Genomic DNA, 19,610 nt, shown 5'->3' with positions numbered 1-19,610 from the left:
CCTGAGGTTTATAATTTTGGGAAACCCTTCTTGCAGAGAGAGCTCCTTTGTGTTGTAGCGAGCGAAAGGGTTAAGAACGACAAATGGACAACCAGTAAGAGAATGGCATGCTTGAGCAGCACATTTTCAATGCGGGGGCAGGAATTAAAACAATGCCTGCCTTTTATCCATGCACTGCTCTAATTGGATGGGAAACTCTGCCGCCTTGGCACTCAGTGGGCAAATCAGAGGGCAAAAAATAATATGGCACAGAAACCCAGACTACACCATCTGCACTCGTGCCCAGACACCACCACCATCACCATGCAGATTTAACATATTTGTGCATGTAATGCCATATCTGAATATCTTGTATTGTGTTCGTTATGGGTCTAATAATGCTTAGCTGGCATGTATTCACAGGTGATTGGTTACTTTAATCAAGCCTGAACTTGGTTAGTTCTGAGAGAAAACAATATCATAACACCATACAGTATGGATCAGTACTGAAAACAACGCTAATCAATATTTCCACAATCAATTGTTTTCATCAACAGCATCTGCTATGGCACACTTTCTCTGAATTAGTGGTATGGATCTTTTTTTAAAAATGATCCTCATTGATATTGTTAACAAATGACCAGAAAATGGAATGTGACAGTTCTACAGAGAGACGCGGAAGACCTCCCTCAGGGGTGGCTGTGCAGCCTTAATTTGGGAACTATTAAAGTGCTGTATCTGTTGGTTAAAGTACGTTACTGGGGGCTCTTAATTCATAAGCCTCCACACTAATCATTCGGCATAGAGATTTTTAGGTTGCCGTCGCATATCCTAGTTCATGTGACTGTCTGTGTACTACGTTCTGAACTCAGTGAATTCTAGACCAATTAAAAGCTAGATGTTTTAGTTGCTTAGAATACACAACTCTCCTCAACAAGTTACATGATTTGAGGTATATTTCATGTCCATAGAACAAAATGGTGTAGGATGTAGTACTAGTTTAATACTTAGAGTTAGGGGTTTCTAAAAACTTCTCAGTCTACATTGTTGTTGCCCAGGGTCATCGGAAATGCCAGGGTGAGAAAAGTAGGGAGTAGGAAAGTCGAGCTCTGCTTGGGGAAGAAGCCCAGCACCTAACACCAACAGAGCTGCACACCGCACGGCAGCAGCCAAGGGAATTGCTGCCTAGCTGACCCAGAAATCCAGGGCCAGCTTTGTTTTAACAAGCAGGGGAGCCTTCTACCACTTTAGCAACTGTGCCTCAACCACAAGAAAGAGCCCAGTGCCTCAGAAGAGCTAGTGGGGAGGAAATTAAATATTACACCATCAGGGAATGGTTTCAGTTGGGTAAGGGAGGTAGGACATTAAGAAGTGTAAAGGTAGTCTGGGAGAGGGCGGGTTCAAAAGCGCGGTGGACGGCAGTGAGGAATTAGCAATATTTCGTATGCGCTGATGAAGAAGTATGTTCATTATCAGCGTAATTCGAACAAGATGCCGAAGCAGGGAGCTGGAACAGGCGAAGAAGTCCGACATTCTTTATTACACACCTCATTTCGTTTAACTGACCTTTAAATATATATACTTATTTATACATACAAGAGTTGAAAAGAGTCAGTCAACTTTGGCCCCGCTATTTAAATGGACGGGACTTGTTTTCAAGCTGAGCAGTGGGCCACGGCTTGGCCGACAGGAGCTTGAGTTTGATCCTGCATCTGTAGGGCAATCAATCAGCTGTTCAACGCTCCGTCTGCAGCCCGCTCCGTTTGGTAAACAGAGCGTCAAAGGCTATTAGGACAGCGGTTCCTCTCTGAAGACCCAGTCTCCCTAACAGAGCACTCGCAGTCCCGATCCTGACGTCAGTTGGCAGGTATCAGCTATCAAAGGACAGGGATGCTGGGACCCCTCTCTCTCTCTCTCTCGCTTATTCCGTCCGCGTAGGAAACAATAGCTGATAATAAGAGGCAGGCTGGTTCCCTTTTGAGCTGCTGGTCGATTTACACTCACCTTGTCCTTCACCAGCATTTCCCAGTCAGCACTGGGCTAGACCTCAACCTTAATCACCTACATATTCTCTCCTGAAGGTACAGAAATTCAATAATATCTAGTCTAGAAAAAGCCAGTAATTAAATACATCAAAAAGCTTGCATGGCCACGCAATCAGCCATCATCAAAGAATGCAGCAATTTCTCACTACAAAGAACATCTCATCTGACTAATCCTGGAAGAGTTTGGAAAAGTTGCGCCGCACGGCAGACATAATGTGTTGTTTGTGAGTTGTTGGCTCATTTGACGTCAAGGGGGTACGATTGGATTGCTGCAACTAGAAAAAAAAAGATGGCAGAGGGTTGCATATGTGTGTGTGTAGCGACTGCATGCTGCTCTGCCCACACATCCCTACTGCAGGAGTCATTACCTAACCTCCAACCAGCCTCACAAACAAGGGAATCCATTAACGCACATCAAAGGTTAGCCAAGAAAATATATAAATAAATGCTACATCAACCAAAAAAGAGAGAGAGCACGAGGGAGAGAGAGAAAACCAGACTTGTTTGTGAACTCTTTACCTCCACCTACCCAGAAACACACTCTAAATCTCCCGCACCCCCACCCTTTTAACCTAAGTGGGCCTTCCTATTGCCTTTGCATGTTCACTTGTCCACTGTACTATAGTCATTAACATATTTGGAGTGCAGCGAGCAGAAAGCTTAATTGTCCTTAATTGCTCGGCTAAATATGTTCTCTAATGATTCTCCTCAGATCTGTGACTGCCTTTTGCGCAATTTCCCGGCCGCTGGCTTCATTATCCCTGCCTCCTCGGAACAAAGCGTCTTTAGAGGCCAACTCCCCCCGCCGTCTTTCGTTTTCTCTCTCTCTCCCCCCAACGACACAACACTAAGAGCCGTTCGGGCCGCCTGGCTCACGCGAGGGAGGGGAGCAATGCACAATGAAAGTCTTTTGTCAGGGCACAAGAGTCAAAATGATTAGAAAACCAAATCCATGCTGAAACAGTGTGTTAATTGACTACGGCTCTGTCATCTTAATGGCTAACTAACGTATGGCCTGACTAAGGCCTCGGCCCCCGCCTTTTGTTTTTGGCGCCCCCTCCCCTCGCCTTTCGGAGTTTAATGGCATCTATGATTGTTTGTTTAATGGCAGAACAGCACGGGGACTGTACTCGTATTAATGAACGTGCTGTGCCAGATCGCCATTGTCCTTAAGATATCCTCTCGCCTTATCAGTCATCAGTGGAGCATGGAGCCACGGCAGTGATGTCATAGGCAGATGTGCTGTGCTCTTTCACTTAGAAACATCTCACTAACTCCAGTGCGCCTGACGCCGCATGACCAGGTCTGAAGAACCAGGTGACTGCGTTGGCATTATAAGAACCTGCTCTATTGGTAACCGGATCTGAAACCGCATTACAATGAACATTGTAGCCTATTTACAATGCAATGTCCATCAATTATCAAGTCTGAATTATGAATGGAGTGGGAATTTTCCACTCTCAGTTTCAGAAGAGGGGAACGCCACAACTACTAAAGAAAGATCAGATGAGCATACACATTTCTTACCTGTGTCGGCAGACGGACATTTGCGAATGGTGAAGATGGCGCTCAACTCCTCTTCTTCCTCAGGCAGGCCCTTCTGCAGCCGCTGCAGCTTCCGCAGGCTTTCGCTGCGCTGGTGCTTCATGGAACGGACGTGTTGGATGAGGTTCAACTTGGCCTTGGTTGAGTAGTTACACAGGACACAGTGGTAGTAGCACGACTCGCCCTCCACAGCGTTCTCGTGCTGCTGCAAATGCTGTAGCGAGAGAATAAACGAGAGAGTTAGCTTGGGGTTTTTAATGAATGGGATACCTAATGCCATTTACAAATGAATAAATCAATTATCAATCAAGACTCTGTTGTCTAACACAAAGTCAACGTCATTCATCAACACTACGTTGGTCTCTGGACCTTAGCATGAGCGTGAGTCTCAGTGTGCTAACAAGACAGAGGAGGGACGCTGGCGTCCCCGGGGCTGGTGAGGTAGATGAGAGGAGCATGTCAGCATCTACAGGAAGAGCTTGAGCAGGGACACACGGAGGAAAGTGCATTGATCCCTTTCACTCAAGAGAAGTCTTTCGTCTCTGAAAAGGAAACTCCAAACATCTGCCTGTTTCATGCATGGGATGCTAAATATTGATCACCAGTGAGTCAAATCCTGCTTCTTTGAGAGTGAGGCAAAGCGAGAGAGACGGGGCGGCGGTGGGACGCTCTGACCATATCCAGAAGAGGGTCTAGGGATCCTTGGGGGGACCAGAGATATGTGCTACGATCCACAAACCCAAAACAAGCCAACCACACCGCACACCCAACGGTAACACAACAATCCCAAGCTGAGTCTCTGTTCATTGAGCACACCACACCTAATCAATGAGACAAGACCAACACAATACAGGCATTGCAGGTCTATAGATCTCTCTGCTCATCCCTAGTTATCACCTGTGCATGTTTGCTGAGAGCACTTACTAATACATCTTGACTAACCTTGATTCATGTCTTCTTTCAAGTCATGATTGTTTTATAAGCTTCACGAAAGCTACCAATGAACTTTTGTGAATACTGCCGGTATTAATCAATGGCAATTTTCCCCTTATTCATTCTTCAGGGCCATCATCTCTTTGGTGAATTATGTTTGTGTATGTAGAGTGATAGATTTATAGCAATTTATATATGTCAGACAATACACACTTACTGTCCACACTCTATGTAAAACAAAGGAAGCATAACCTTTCTGGGTTCGAACTAAGAACGGCACAATACATCTTTGAAATTATATGACAAAGGTGCATGAAGGTCATGGTAACTTTAATATTCAAAAAACGTAAGATGACTGGAGCCACGACCAGGAGCTAGTGCAAGTTCCTCATCGCATTGAGCTCTGGTGCTTTAAGGGGCTTGTATCTTTTCCAATCATTTCTGCTCATAATTTCCTGTCCGCTTTCTACTGTTAGACTATAAATAAAAAGGCCAATTTCGATAATGTGAATAAATAGCTGTATCTTCCCTAGGTCTTTTTACTCCATATTCACTGTTACCTTCCTTTTGTTACGTGAGTCACGAAAAAGCAACTAAACTGCACCATGAAGGAGATGATGCAAATCTGTAAAAATATCTCTCTGCTTTTTTGCCTGGCGAAACATGTATTTTCTCTCTTCTGGAGAAGCTCTTAATCTCCTGCACAGACCACCCCCAAACCCTGACAAAGGTCGGGGAAAACAAATTGATTCATTAAGACGCGGCTGAGTTGGCTTTGCCCTGCAGCACAGAGATGAGATGCGTTTCCATCGGCTTCGGATGCACAAAGCCAGAGTAACATTAGATTTTTAACCCAATTAAGGCCACATCAGGTGTTGACAACAGTGAGAGAGGGAAAAAAATATTATGTTCCCTGAAATGTTCTCCTTCTCTGGTAATATTTAATTTTCGGGTAACATTGCTATAAGGGATTTTTTTTTCAAGGCAATTGTGGTGCTGGTATCATATGTCACCCTGGTATACCTAAGATGTGCATTAGGGCCACTGACTTCCAGGAATGGGTTTTTGCTTTTTGTGTGTGCCCCTCAGCTCCATGTAATGGAGTTATTAGGTGATCGTAAAAGGCTCTGTCTTTCTCCTCACGCTCTCCTTCTCTCCCTTTCCTGTTTGAAGTGGGGGTATGATGTCATTGAGTAGGTGCTGCTGGATGTTTTGGGCTTTGCTTGAGTTGCGCTTCTCCACCTCACCCTCCCTAAAACATATGCAGTGTATCAGAGCTCAGGTACATTGATCTGTCACAGATTTGCTCACATAAAACACCAAATCAATCCACTGCGTGCTTCGAGATGGCACAGTTTCTTCTTTCTTCACAAACGAGGAGGAGGAGAATATATGAACTGAAATGTATGTCTTTACTTCAGCCGTCTTTGTGGAAGTAAGTGCAGTGCAAAAGAGGACACCTGAACTAAACTTCAAAGATCTTTAAAAAAAAATGTGGGGAGTTTTACAGAGCCCATAAAAAGGGCAGGATTTACACGGGTGAACTTTCTCTGGCTCAACCCAGAGCAATATATCACTTCTTTACCCAAACTAAAGCCAGTCTACCACACAACTGATGCTAAATATGTTAGCCATACGTTACACCATTGCAATTACCATGGTTTTACCAACATGGCATTGCAATGATACTTTATGTAAGGGAGATTAGAAGGTTCAAGGCTCTCCAACACTCTATAAGAGATAATATTCATTTATACTTATAATTTCCATGTCGCAGAGATACATATATTGACTCTCAAGGTCTGACACCAGAGGGCCAAACAGACTCATCCAAGGATCTACGTCTCTTTCTTACAAACCCACAGATATTTCCAGATCTGAAACATCCACACGAGGGACCCCTGAGATGCTCTCTACACCTAATCTCCCACCCAACACACACACACACATGCACACCCCTGGGTCTGAACGTGAAACACAATAACGCATGAGAGAGTGCTTGTGTGCGGCGTGTCTGTTTCCTATGATCCTGAGATGAAGCTCCATGCTGATAAATCACCTCCAACTGAAGTGCAGGAATTCAGCGGCTTAATGAAAAAGTCATGTTCACTGAGCAGGGAGGGGCCGGTCAGGGTGCTGTTGAGAAGTCTCCCCTCCGCAGGGGCCCCAGAACAGCCGCATACAGGCCCCTGGAGCCAGAGAAGGCCACAGAGTCAGCATGGCTTACATTACTACTCAAAATTCATTTAATTGGCTGGAAGTTAATGGCAGACTTACAGGAGAGCACATGAGCTGTGGGGAAGTGCAGTGGAGCGAAACCTGAGTGGGCTGGAGGGAGTAAGTGTGTGCTTGTGTGTGTGTGTATGAGAGAGAGAGACAGAGAGTGCACGTGTGCGCAGCAAGTGCAGCCCATCTTTACCGGACAGGAGTTTTGATTACTCTCTTTCACACACATGCACATAACGACCCAAGTGGAGGATGAATCAGTCCCCTGTACTCGTGTAGGTGAGGAAAAAGCAAGGGCAACCCACCTTACCCACCCTGCTGCAACTCAACACTGCGTCTCTGCCTGCTTTGCTCCCATCACGCAGAGCTATCACTTTCAACACCTACCTGCTCCTGTGCATGGATCTAAAAAAGCATCCACTTATGTGGGCTGAAAAAACACACACCTTTCACACCTATCGCCACTTTAACTGCCAGAGAGCTGAATACAGGGCAGGCACTCAGCATACCTCCACAAATGCCCAGGCCCACAGCGGAATCGTGGTAAAGGCAGCTCTAAGTTTCACAACATACTTTACACAAGCACATGGACACAAATCTAGCTATGCAAGCTATTCGTGCCACTTTTTTACACACAGATTTGTTTTCTGATGAAAAAAAATAAAATAATTTAGTCATATTTATTTATTTCAGTCAAACTAAAACAATGTCTAATTTTAGTCATCAACTAAATATTTGCTGAAAAGAAAGTTCAGTGTTAAACTACATAATTAAACAATTTACTTATTTCTGACATTATTGATTTAATTATTTAACTGGACTTATATTATATTCTTCTTACTCCCTCTCATCACACATTTATGACTGCTTTTTTTTTTTTATAAAAAGGTTTTATAAATATGATATTATCACTGATGAAACATCTTCATTAGTCAGTTCAGAATGGTGAATTTGAATGCAATTTATTTGACATTAAACTAGCATGATGCCACCATGACTTTTGATGGTAACTTTATTGTTTGCTGGAGTGGTTTGTTATGCGTTTTGTATATACAACTGGACAGCACGCATTCATTGGCCAAGCATTCACGTAAAGTAAAGTATTTTTTTCTGGCCTAAAGCCATACACAAATGTGCATGTGGTGTGTGCACAGCCACACACACATACAAGACCCCCTTTTGATCCAACCCCTATTTCTACTATTAAATTTGGCAGTGCTCTTAATACAAAATTAATGCATTAAAACAGATGACTATCCAGTGGCTAAATAGCTATCAATTTCTCCCAGAGCTGACGAATTCCCACTGTGAGTGAGCCAGAGAGTGTCTGAATGTGTATTGCTTTGTAATTATCCCAATGATTCTCGGCACTTAGTGGCGAGGCCTGGTGATTTCCACTCATACTCGCTCACACACATACATATGTCTGCTTTTCATAGTGTATCATGGTGGGGACTTTCCATTCACTTCTATTGTTTTAGTACTGAGCTAATTTATTTTTTAGACCTACCTCAACCCTCAACACAAACCATTTTGCATTTTCATTATGTTTCCTCATAGGGAAATGTGCGGTTGGTCCCCACAATACAGATGATTTTAGGATTTACTGTCCTTGTGGAAACATTTAGTCCCCACATAGCAGGTAAAACCTGACACGCACACGCATACTTGTCTGATACTGATACCAGAGACAGGGAAATTACAGAAACTGGACTTAAGCACAATCTAAGCCAAAATGCTTAAACCAATGGCTACTTAATGCCAGGCTATATATTCACTGATATCATGATGCTATGGGGTCACATCAGTGCCTTAAGGGCAGCAAACTAAACTGGATTCAGCCATATGTCATCTTGATGGATACAGTCAACTGCGTTGACACCTTTGTAACTGGCCTAATGATGTCACTGGTTAAATAATAGCCAATGAGATCACTGCTCTGCATCCTGAGAAGAGACAAAGGGATTTGCCTAATGGGCAGAAAAACCCAAGCAGAGATGAGACGGGAAGCTGCACCCTTTCTCATATCTCACTCTCTGTGTATGTGTGTGTGTGTACATTTGAGTAGGTTTACTTAGCTGTATAAAACTGTCCCGAAAAACTTAGCAACATCGAACAAAACCTTATTAATGAAAAAAAAAACACAGTATATGTACGTATATATGATTAAAAAAATCATATAGATGTTTAGCATGTAGTGTTTTAACAGTGTGCTGCACCAGAGTGCATGAGTTTGTCCTTTGATTTACTTCCTTCACTTCTCTAATTCTCTTTTGCTTTATCTCGTTTCTGACTTTGCAACAGTAGTGGAAGGAGTAGCAGAAAAGCGACCACAGAAGCTGCGCTGGATGCCAAGTTCAGCGGCTGGTTCAAATTAGCCACTGCGAGCGGCGACATGCCCAGACGCTGTGCTGTGGCTGAAGAGACGGCACGTACCCACCCCTTAACTGCATACCTACCACTTCCTGTACCTCTCTCACTTTCTGCTATGTTTTCAGGGTCGCCTTGCTCTGTTCTCCTGGAATAGCCATTCTACCGCTTCCCAGAGGAACATTTTATTGCTCAGATGTTGCTCTTTCATAGCTCAGGAGTTAATGGAGTTCTGTGTAATGTTTTATTCAAGAATCAACTTTGTTTCTGATGTTTCTCCTAAAAAGGAGAAACAGACGCAAATGAGAGAACTGTTGGCAACGTGAGAGTATAGGTCTATAATGAAATAAAATGAATTATGTAGATAGCAAACTTCAGATAATTTGGAAGAATTTGATTAGAAATTGAGATCTTTGATGATTTTAATTGAGATCGCATTGAAATCTCTGGCTCTTAAATGAAAGACTTTGCTATCTTGGCCAATCTGAGAACAATTTGTGACATTGTTCTCACATTGACTGAGGAGAAAAGTCAATCTCCATTTAATCTGTCTAGGAGACACAATTGAGACATTAAAGCAATCTTGTTTGTGATTTATCTTTCCTAAAGTTTACCAAGTTATTACAAGTCGTGTTCCAGACGTGACAAAGTGATTTAAACAAGTTCGGTACAAACGGCTATGCTGAATCTGTGATTCAGTTCTCTGTCATAGATTAGACTGCTGTGGATGGAATACTGTACATTTGCATTGAGAAAGAACAAGAGTGAAAAACAGAGAAATGGGGGCCTTAAAAAACAATCCTCTCCAGCAGCTTATACCACCCCAGTGCACTTTAACAGTAAATAAAGCAATAATTATTGAATTCCTTTGGAATAAATAAGCAGCTAGAAAGTAAACAATAGGAACATAATTGTAGAAAGAAGGCAATCAATGCCTGCAGTCATTTAGCTTGTGTTGATTATGCGTACGCTCGTTTGTGTATGTTTCTTTGTGTCTTTGAGTAAAAAGCAATAGCGGTTAGAGGGAGGGTGTAGTGACAAGCAGTTAAATAATACCCTCTCGCATACACCGGCGCAAAACAAGCATAGGGTAATCCTTCCTCCAGTAATGCCCCTGCATTTCCAAACAATGGTTCTCAATCAGCTGATCAATGTGTCCACATAATTCATTGGGTGAATCGGTCTAGGTGAAGGAGGAAGAGAGCAAGGGAACTCTATAGAAGGGATTGTGGTGGCGGAGATATCAATACCCAGATAGGTGATAATACGGCAGTGGCGTTGCCCTCCAAAGCCTTTTTGAATAAGAGCAAGAATACACACATAATGGAGTATTTTAAGTCAAAATAAACACATTTTACCCGTACAATGAGCCCGAGCGCATTTTACCGTAAGTGACTCAGAGATCAAGCAGGAAATTAAGTTTAATCCAGGGTTGGGTAAAAGAAAAGAGTTGCAAAACTATATTAATCGCTAGACGTCGCCTTCCACCATGAAGAGCTAATTAACAGCTTAGCCTCCCGTTGTTTTTATGAATGCAAGCCCTGTAGCGCCAAGCCGCATCCAGCCCCGTAGTACAATAACTCTGCCTGCAGGAGGCGACAGCTGTGTAGAGCTCTAGGGGCAACACACACAGCTGTTCCAACTGTCCCTAGACATCTGCGGCCGCCTGGTGCCATCTGGAAATTTAGGAGGGCAGCTTAGGACCTGTACGGATCCTCCTACCCCCGCAACCTCCAGCACGCTTCCCATAACTAACCCTCCATTTTGGTAAGAGACGGTATCGCTAATTATTAGGACGGGACAGTGAAAGAATTCTGTGTATGTCTCGGGGCATGCAGACAGGAGACAGACACGATCAATCGAGAGACATTCAGAGGTACTTAGACCGTTCAATGCTGTCTTATTTGTTATATTAGCTGAAAACACATGACTTGTTCTGGTGATCTAGCAAGAATAGAATGATTTGTAAGAAGAAAAAAAAACATACCTGCAAAAGAAATTACTGCGTCTCTTTCACAAAGACAAATACGAAAAAGAAAACTCTGCTGGAGATACAGAATGAGTCATCTTGTAGTTCTGAGTACAGCAAGTGTAACTTAACATTATAGCTACTATTACAAAAACTCTCTGGAGTTTGTTAGAAGTGGCTGGGTGAAAAATGAGTCTGGGGCTGAATTATGAGGGATGAGGGACTGAATTACTGCACTTTTGTTTAAAACAACAAACATCAAACTCTTCGTCCACCTACTTCCGTAACAGATAATGCTTCCCAGAAGCCAGGGCACTAAAACTAAAGTATAGAAGGATTCTGAATGATGATCATCAACATCTTGGTCAATAATAAGGGCAAACCCTTACCAATAACCCACAAGTTACCCAACCCAAGTGAACAATCCCTTTTACTAAAAAAGCCATAGACGGGATGAAAAGGACACCCCACAGTAGAGCTGCACAATTAATCGAAATAAAAAGAATAAAAGAAATAAATCGAATAAAAGATCGCGATCTCGATTCGACCCCCCTCACGATCTTAATCCAGCATTTATACGATTCAGCCCAGGGACGGACTGGCCATCGGGAGAACCGGGACAATTCCCGGTGGCCTGGCAGCCAATTTGGCCCGCTGCCATTTTTTTTAATTTATATTTTATTTTCATATATATTGTTGTTATTGTTTCTGTAGTACATTGCCGAATGTACTAAAGTGATTATTTCCAAATTCGCCATTCAATAATAATACTCTAATAAATCGTAATCCGGTTCGTCTTGACTGACAACGCAATTCGCCACGCGCACTCTCCGCCCATCCGCGCGTCCGCCAAAAGAATGCAAGACTCGAGAATGGAGCGCCCAGGTGGAGCAGAGAGTCGAAACTGTCCTGTTCAGGACATCATTTACAGGTCAGATACATCTGTAAATAGACTATTGTAGTTTTGTTTACTTAGTTAAGCATTAAACTGCTTGCAAATATTATCAATAGCAGTCCGTTTGCTGAAAAAATAACAAAATGGCATAACTTGTAAAGAGTAGGAACTTAGCAGACAAATATTCACATTGTTTTATAACACGTTTAGAGGGAGCTAAGGCTAACAACAATACAACCCTTACAAAAATTAACCATGTTTTCACTAAAAACCAAAAAACATTGTTTCTGGTAACCACAAATTAACAAAGGTTTTGCTACACTTGGTATTTGCAGTAAATGGTATTTGGTTATACACATTGTAATCAAAATGCCCCCAAAAAAAACAAAAAAACAAAAAACACGGTTACTACTATACTTTTACCATAGGCCTAATTAAAGCATGGTTAATTTTCCTAAGGACAAAACATGACCCATGATAATGCAAAAAAAAAAAAAAAAAAAAAAAAAAAAAATCAGTATTAGGATTTTACTAAAGATATATTCAAGATGTAGCTATTATTGTAGGCCAACAGTTTTGACATTTAGGCAAGATAAAACAATAGCACATGGTCCTAATGTAATACTTACATTTTTATAAAAAGGTAAATGGAAGTTCAAGAGATAATCTTTAATTATTTTGTGTGACTCTTGTCATAAATTATTTTCCTACATAATTTGTAACAAAAAAAATAAAATCAAATATCTATTTAAGAGCCTTAGACCTTTCCAACGATATATAGTTTGCCATGATTAGATTAGGATTTATTTGTAAAATGGTAAAGTAAACTTGGGCATCCCACAGAGTGGACGGTGACAGCTATAAAATGTTGATAGGCTAGTGTTTCTAGATAAGAATCTTTAAATTGCTTTACTCTGACATAATACCTTTGTATGTTTATTTTTTTAATGTTAAAATTTAAAGCAATGTTTATTTTGTCTTATTTCACTGCTATTTTACTGTTGTTTGATAATCTAATGTTCAGGGGTAAATCTTTAAAATAAAAAAGTTCTCCAGAATCGTAAGAGAATCGTGATCTTTATTCTGAGCAAAAAAAAAAATCGTGATTCTCATTTTATTCAGAATCGTGCAGCTCTACCCCACAGTATTAACTCCTCAGGTTTGTATTATCTAGCTTTCACCTCCAGCGTTCCTTGTTAGTCTGCGTGAATATTTCATTACCACATAATTGGTTGATGCTTCAGGCTAGGTTATGAGGCGGTAAGAATGCTCCCTTTTTCCTTGTTCTCCTTTCTAAAATTCACAAAGGGCAGTCTGGAGTCGGCGGCGTGGTGTGTTTGAACTGGTCTCCGATGAGGAAATGTTTGAGTTGCCAGGCTCTGCCCCCCTCTCATCTGCCCGGCTTCACCTTCACCCACAGGACTGGCGTAATGAGAGGGCCTGATCGTGGCCCTGTGCCAGAGTAAATATTTAAGCTCAGTTTAAAGGGCCTGGCTTTTATTAGCTGCGTTGGGCCTACAATGGCGCAACAGGCCCTAAGAGTTCTCACCTTCTTAACATGCAAATGAGTAAGCGGGGGCGGGCTGGGGGTGGTTACTTTGGGAAGCTTATTTGCATAGCACATACGCATTCTGAGTGTCTGAGGGCAATGTAGTGGTAACACAAACTTTGAGCACCTATCCATTTCTAGTGGCTCTCTCTCTGTTTCTAAAGATACACTTAGTTTGCCTTTACTCAATTGCTTTGACTTCTACTAACTACATAAAGAGCTTTAGAGTCCCAGCAGCCTAGGACAGGGAGCTGTATTGTACTTGTCTCTTAACTTAAATTAACTTGTTAATTAGTGTCATTAATCTAAACATACAGCGTCTCTATATTGTGAGAAACACATGGTGTGCAATCTGCTGTTCATAAAGTACAGAGTGCACATTACATTAATATGTTATATTACTGTTGTTTCAGTTTTACTCCAATTTTAAATATACCACATACTATGCAGGTTTACACAAGTATAAACTGTCTATATTATCAGGATGTGTAGCATCTCAAAAAAATAAAAAAAAATAAAAAATAAATACATTAAAATATTACTCCCCTGAAGCGGTGTATGTTTTGCCCTTCAGCAAGACATGAATTTGAAACAAGCACTTTTTAAACTCTAGCCCCTACCCATGCCGAGAGGAGCCTGAGCACTTGTGTTGAAAAGCAGTGGAGCTCTTCAGGGGAAGCTCACCTGTCCATCCCATAATCTCGCTCTTCTTTCTTTAAGAAGGGTGTAAACATAGTGCGCTTTATGGGACCCGTCATCAGCGCTAACTCATTAGCTCGCAAAGGAAAGAAGAAATACAACTTCACTTTCCATAAAAAAGAAACAAAGTGCTCATTGATCAGAATGATCAATAGTGGATCGATAACCTAAGCCCTCATCATTCCAAGTCCAGCATAATTACAGCTGAGATATGGTCGTTATCACTAAAATCAAAAAAGGTGCAGGTCTAATTGGAAGCAATGGTTTAGTGTCGCTGTACAAATCCAGTACAGGGCCCTCTGAAGGACCTCTACATGCGAGTCCCAAAATAACCTGCTCACACCATCAGTCCCTGTGTCACTGTAGAGGTTGCGACAACGGCTGCCCATTTGGAGGCATTTAATTTTGGGCGCTGCTACTGTGTCAGCAGAGCAAAGCTTTGTATCGCTCTTAATGCAAATTGAACGTTAGTTATAGGATCGCACTAAGCCACTAACGTGACTCCTTTAATGTATTAAATGTTGTGGAAGAGTGCCCTCCTTATGAGATTTGCAGCCAGTTTAGGTGCTAGCAAAAATAAATAGCTCTGACTCACTGAAGTGTCAAAGGAAGAGCAGAGGTTCTTAAATGTGATCAAATATGGCAAGATGGCCGTTCTGATTCTGAACTCACTGAGCATGCAGGTGCAGGGTGACAGCAGCACAGTGCGCAAAGCGTTAACAGGTAGAGACTGCTGGAAAGCGCATAACAGGGCCTGAGCATGCCGCTAACAGAGAGGCCCTCACTCCTCCTCCGACTCAAGTTTCTGTGTCACTTCACTTTGCACTGCATGTGCGATGAGCGGCTGGAGGCATAAGTGCACTTGGCAATGGCGCTATGAGAGAAGTGTATACAGTTTCTAAACCGGCTCCGTGTCTCTAGCTCTCGCCTTCTCCCTCCCCTGCATTCTCCACCAAAGCGCCGGGAGCGCCATGCTTGTAAAAGTAACCACAGCTCTTTAAGAGGCTCATGTATTTACAAACGGAGGTATGTCGAAATCAAAGGCATTACCACATGACATAACACATCAAGCAGCCAGCGGATAGAGAATTTATAGGGCGGATTCGAACATGGGTGGTGCGCCCAGGAACTATGCCATTGTTTGATCATGCACAGCCACAAGCAAGTACAACTCACTCACCTATGACAGGTTCCGAGTTCACTGGTTCATTGGCGCCAACCCCCACCTTTCGCTGCCTTGCTCTCAGTCAGGTGGTTACAGGTGCAGAGTGCTATTGTGCTCTACTTCCTGTTGTTCCACCACTTGCTGATTTCTCCTCGCATGCTGCTTTTTGAAAAGTAAGGCTCTGTCTGGTTATGTAAGCCTAGTACATGAGCTGTTCTCACTCCTCATCCTGCACCTCTTGTGAAGTACAGCAGTTAAATCTGTTGTGCTCTGTCCTGGTTGGATCTAAAGAATCATTCTCTCTCTCTTTTCCTCCCTCCTCCTCTTTCCCTCTGTTGCTGTTCTGCCTAATCTCACCTCAGTTTTTATTTCGCCCGCCTTCATCTGCAGAGGACTAAAAATACATGATAAATGGTACATGATATTTTAAAGTCTTATCTCTTATCTGTTCTTACAAGGGAATAATAGGGTAGTTAATCCTGAAGATCTCCCTCAAATTGATTAATCAGCACATACGGACAATCAAATAAATGATTAATATTCCCCAGACCTGCGGTCGGACAGTTACCCCCCAAAGCATCAGTAATAATTCAGTAACCCTTCCCAGACCAAAGCCGTGTCTGCCTGCTCAGCGGCAGCTCTCTGATGCGGTGGGAGATCTTTGAAGTTGGTGCATAACAAACTCTCAGTGCTCTGCGCGTGGCTCTACCTGTAGATTAGAGCACAACCACTGGCCAGGCCAGAAAAACATTGCAGCTTGGTACTAATGGAGCCGAATGCAGACAAAAACGTAGCTGCACATCCTCTAATGTGTGCACCACGACGCCCGACAGATGTTCGGCAATTTCTATTAGGCTTTTTGAGACAGCAGGTTTTTAGAAACCAGTTTGTCGAGACTGAGGCTAATTTGTCAAAATGATGTTGTGGTAAAAGCAAACAGTGAGCAGTACTGTTACAGTACACGAGACAGCCCTGGAGAGAAGCAACGTTACTTAAAATACCTCGAATGTTACGTAAGGGGGGTCGTGTAGATATATATCCAGCTTGCTGTCTGTGTGTCACTCTGGTTTTATATTCGAGTCAGACAGATGTCTTCAGACAGCCTGTTTAGCAGTGGCTCTCCCTGCGCTCGTACCCGGGGCACACCCTGTCCTGGTGATGGATTCCCTGTTTATTCAGCTATTTTTAGGACAAAAGGAGTAGATCTCCATGGAGAATGGTTCTCTTTCTCTACCATTACGGAGTTCGCTAACCCTCCCACAGGGGTCAACAAACAGCCCTCCTCCCCAAGCCGACCGCATCTGCCGGCCTGTGCACTTATTAATGTGTTGAGCGGCCCGGGCCTGGACACCCCCGTCCGCCAAGGCCGCGGTGCGCATGCGTGCATCTGTACAAACATATGTTTACGTGTCACAGCTTTACCATGTGGTCTGGCATTAGCAGTCCCACGCCAGTAGTGACCCTTAATCGCCTACCCCCACCTTGGCCTTTGTGTAGGCCGCCTGGCTGGCTGGCTAGAGAAGCACGTGCAGCTGTCTGCTGTCCTCTTCTCGGACACACTGTTTCTGGCGTCCACGCTCCTGCTTCCGAACGGGGCTATACATAACATCACACTGCATACTTCGAAACCTGACCACCACCTGCATTCTGCCACTCAACCTGTGCTGCTCGACAGGGCTATGCAGTTTCATTAGCACAAAGACACGGTATTAAACTAATCCATGTGTCTCTCGCGCTGTGGCCGGAGCCCCAAACAGCCTCAGCAGGGGCACCATTAGCCTTTCAGCGAGAGCTGGCCAATCTGAAACCCTGCCAATACGTCTGTTGATGTATGGCCTTGAGCTCTAATAGGTATAAGCGTGGTGTGCGGGGCGGCGTTGCGAGAAGCCAGACTTTTCTATAACCGATACAGTTAACTTTGATCTTGTCTTAGTATGGCCTGTTTATAAATCAGCCATGCAAATATTTATGAGCTGGATGGGAGAAAATGGCTGGTCTGGTTTATATCCCTGGCCTTCTATTCTTCCTTGCTGCCTCATCCCACTCTCTCCACTCCTCCTCCCCCCGGCTCATGTGTCGACGAGGACTCCACAGTGGTGGGGTGAGAGAGCACAGGCCCCAGGCCACATCTATCATGACTACGTTGTCCGGCTTTATTGGCTGGTCATGGAGCGCGGGTCAAAGGCACTCCAGGGGAGGGCAGAGGAAATCTTGATATCCAGGAGATAAAGAAGAGCATATCTGAAAAGCTCACACAAAAAGTTGACAGGTGGGTCCGATTTTTTGCAATCCGCTACAGCTCAGTGTGGGTTTGGTCTAGGCAAGGTGAGGTCTGAATCACCTACAGTAAAGGTCAATAAATAACACGAGATGGTGCTCGATAACTATTGCCTTTTTGCTCGCTCCCTGCACACCTATCTGTTTCAGCCTGCAGTGCACACAATGGGATTGCCCGCTCTGGCAGATGCACAGGCTTTAATTGCTCCCCCCAGTCCTGACCTCTGCTCCTGATCACCCTCTGATATACAGCATCTCTATTAAGCTAGGAAGTAGGTAAATATTCTCCTAAAGACCCTACGTACTAACGGCATTACTGAAAATGGAGGGGGAAAAAAAATCAATCGCCCTTTTTTTCTTTTGTCCTTCGCCAACTCTATTAGTTTTCCTATTTTATCTGATGTCGGGATCCAAAAACCCAAAGGCCGGTGCTGATGAGGAGAGGGTGCAGCTGCGGTCTGCACGATCTTGGTTTGATGCAAAGCTGTTTGCATCACGTCCAGTTGCTTGAAAAATGTGCGGCTTTGTATTGGTTTGGATGGAGCAGGATGGAAAATCATGCTTTTAAAGAATGGATAAAGACAGCTAACATTTTTAAGAAATTATTGGACTTTTGCCTTGTTAAGCTTGATGACAACATGCAATGTGGACACAAATATGCAACACTGCATGTGTGCTGGAGTGTTTGAAAGTGCAAGTGAGTAAAAGGGGGGCGGTGGTGATGGTAGTGGTGGACTGGCTTGTCGATCGATGCTGTGATTGGCAGTTAATGGCTTTTCCTGTTCTGCCTTCGTAACCTCGCTCTGATGGCTGTTGCTTCTGATCAGAGATGGCAGATTGCGTTTGATTTTTGTATATAAAGCCCTGACTTTTTGGAGATGGCTTCATCATGTTAAATCATTTAAAAGTTAAGTTGAATACTGGGAATTCCTCTCCACCCAGGCACTGAGGTGAAGCTTTAGCTTTTGTACAAACCATTAGACTTCTCAGTAAATAGGAGCACTGATTTGACATTTTCACAATTTAAAACAACCTGCTTTAAGTTTCATTCTACGAGTGAAAACAATACTAAGTACAGAACATCATCTACTCACTCAGTAATTCAAAGGCCTTGTCTGTCACATTGTTCTTTATTGAAAGAGCAGCTAGTGAAAACAGTTGGATGGAAATGGAATGATAAGACATTTTTGTGCTTTTGTGATTTAAAAAATATGAACTGAATATGAGGGCGAGACAAATAATATCTAGTGAGATATGAAATAGGTTGGCTAACACTCCCATACACCATACCTTATTCACCTGACTTTCAATAAACTTCAGCTGTTTTTACAGTTCATCAAGTTTTGAAAGATTCCTCAAGCCATAAAACGAAGGAACCAATCAGATTAGAATTCCAGAGAAAAGGCTATATTTCTGATGTAAATGTAGAGGAGAAGTGTTTTTCCCATTCATAGAATTTCTAAGGAGACAGCTATTAAACTATGCACTAGGATGTGGGTAACAAGATCCATATTAAAAAGTGCTGGGGGTCAACCAAGAGCCAGGGATCTCATAACTCTGAATGTGACGCTCTAATAGAGGGCGATTTTAAAAATCTAGAAATCTGCTCAGACTAAACACAGAACAAAAATGCAGTTTTGAGAGAGTGTGTATGTATGTGCATGTGTGTGTGTACAGGAACCCACTGGGACCAGCCAGTGCTGAATTAATACACACATGCCGCTCCCTTTGCAACATCAACAAATATTTAATAAAGCCTGCTTCATATAACTCATTAATATGGCACTCCCTCTCTTCTCTCAGTGCTTAATTTAATATAACAATAATTTGAATAATCATTTGCATACCAAGATCTTGTAATCTTCTCTAGTGGCGAAAATATAACGTCTCCCTGAGACCTCGTTTATTCAGTAGCAAAGACAAGCTTTCTGGTTCAAATTAGCAGAACAAGACCATTC

The 19,610-nt window shown here is 42.9% G+C and overlaps 1 protein-coding gene across 1 annotated transcript in view; it reads right to left on the bottom strand.

The window, feature by feature from the left end:
* zfhx3b (zinc finger homeobox 3b) overlaps positions 1 to 19,610 on the bottom strand; it is a 93,495-nt gene that overhangs the window by 58,684 nt on the left and 15,201 nt on the right. Inside the window, exon 3 of the mRNA XM_073835643.1 lies at positions 3,552 to 3,783. Within this exon, the coding sequence (XP_073691744.1) occupies positions 3,552 to 3,783 (232 nt within the window). The remainder of the gene's footprint in view (positions 1 to 3,551; positions 3,784 to 19,610) is intronic.

Source organism: Garra rufa, chromosome 3 (genome assembly GCF_049309525.1).
Source record: "Garra rufa chromosome 3, GarRuf1.0, whole genome shotgun sequence".
Classification (NCBI taxonomy): domain Eukaryota; kingdom Metazoa; phylum Chordata; class Actinopteri; order Cypriniformes; family Cyprinidae; genus Garra; species Garra rufa.
Note: the sequence above shows the minus strand (reverse complement) of the source record. Positions and strands in the feature narration are given on the sequence as shown.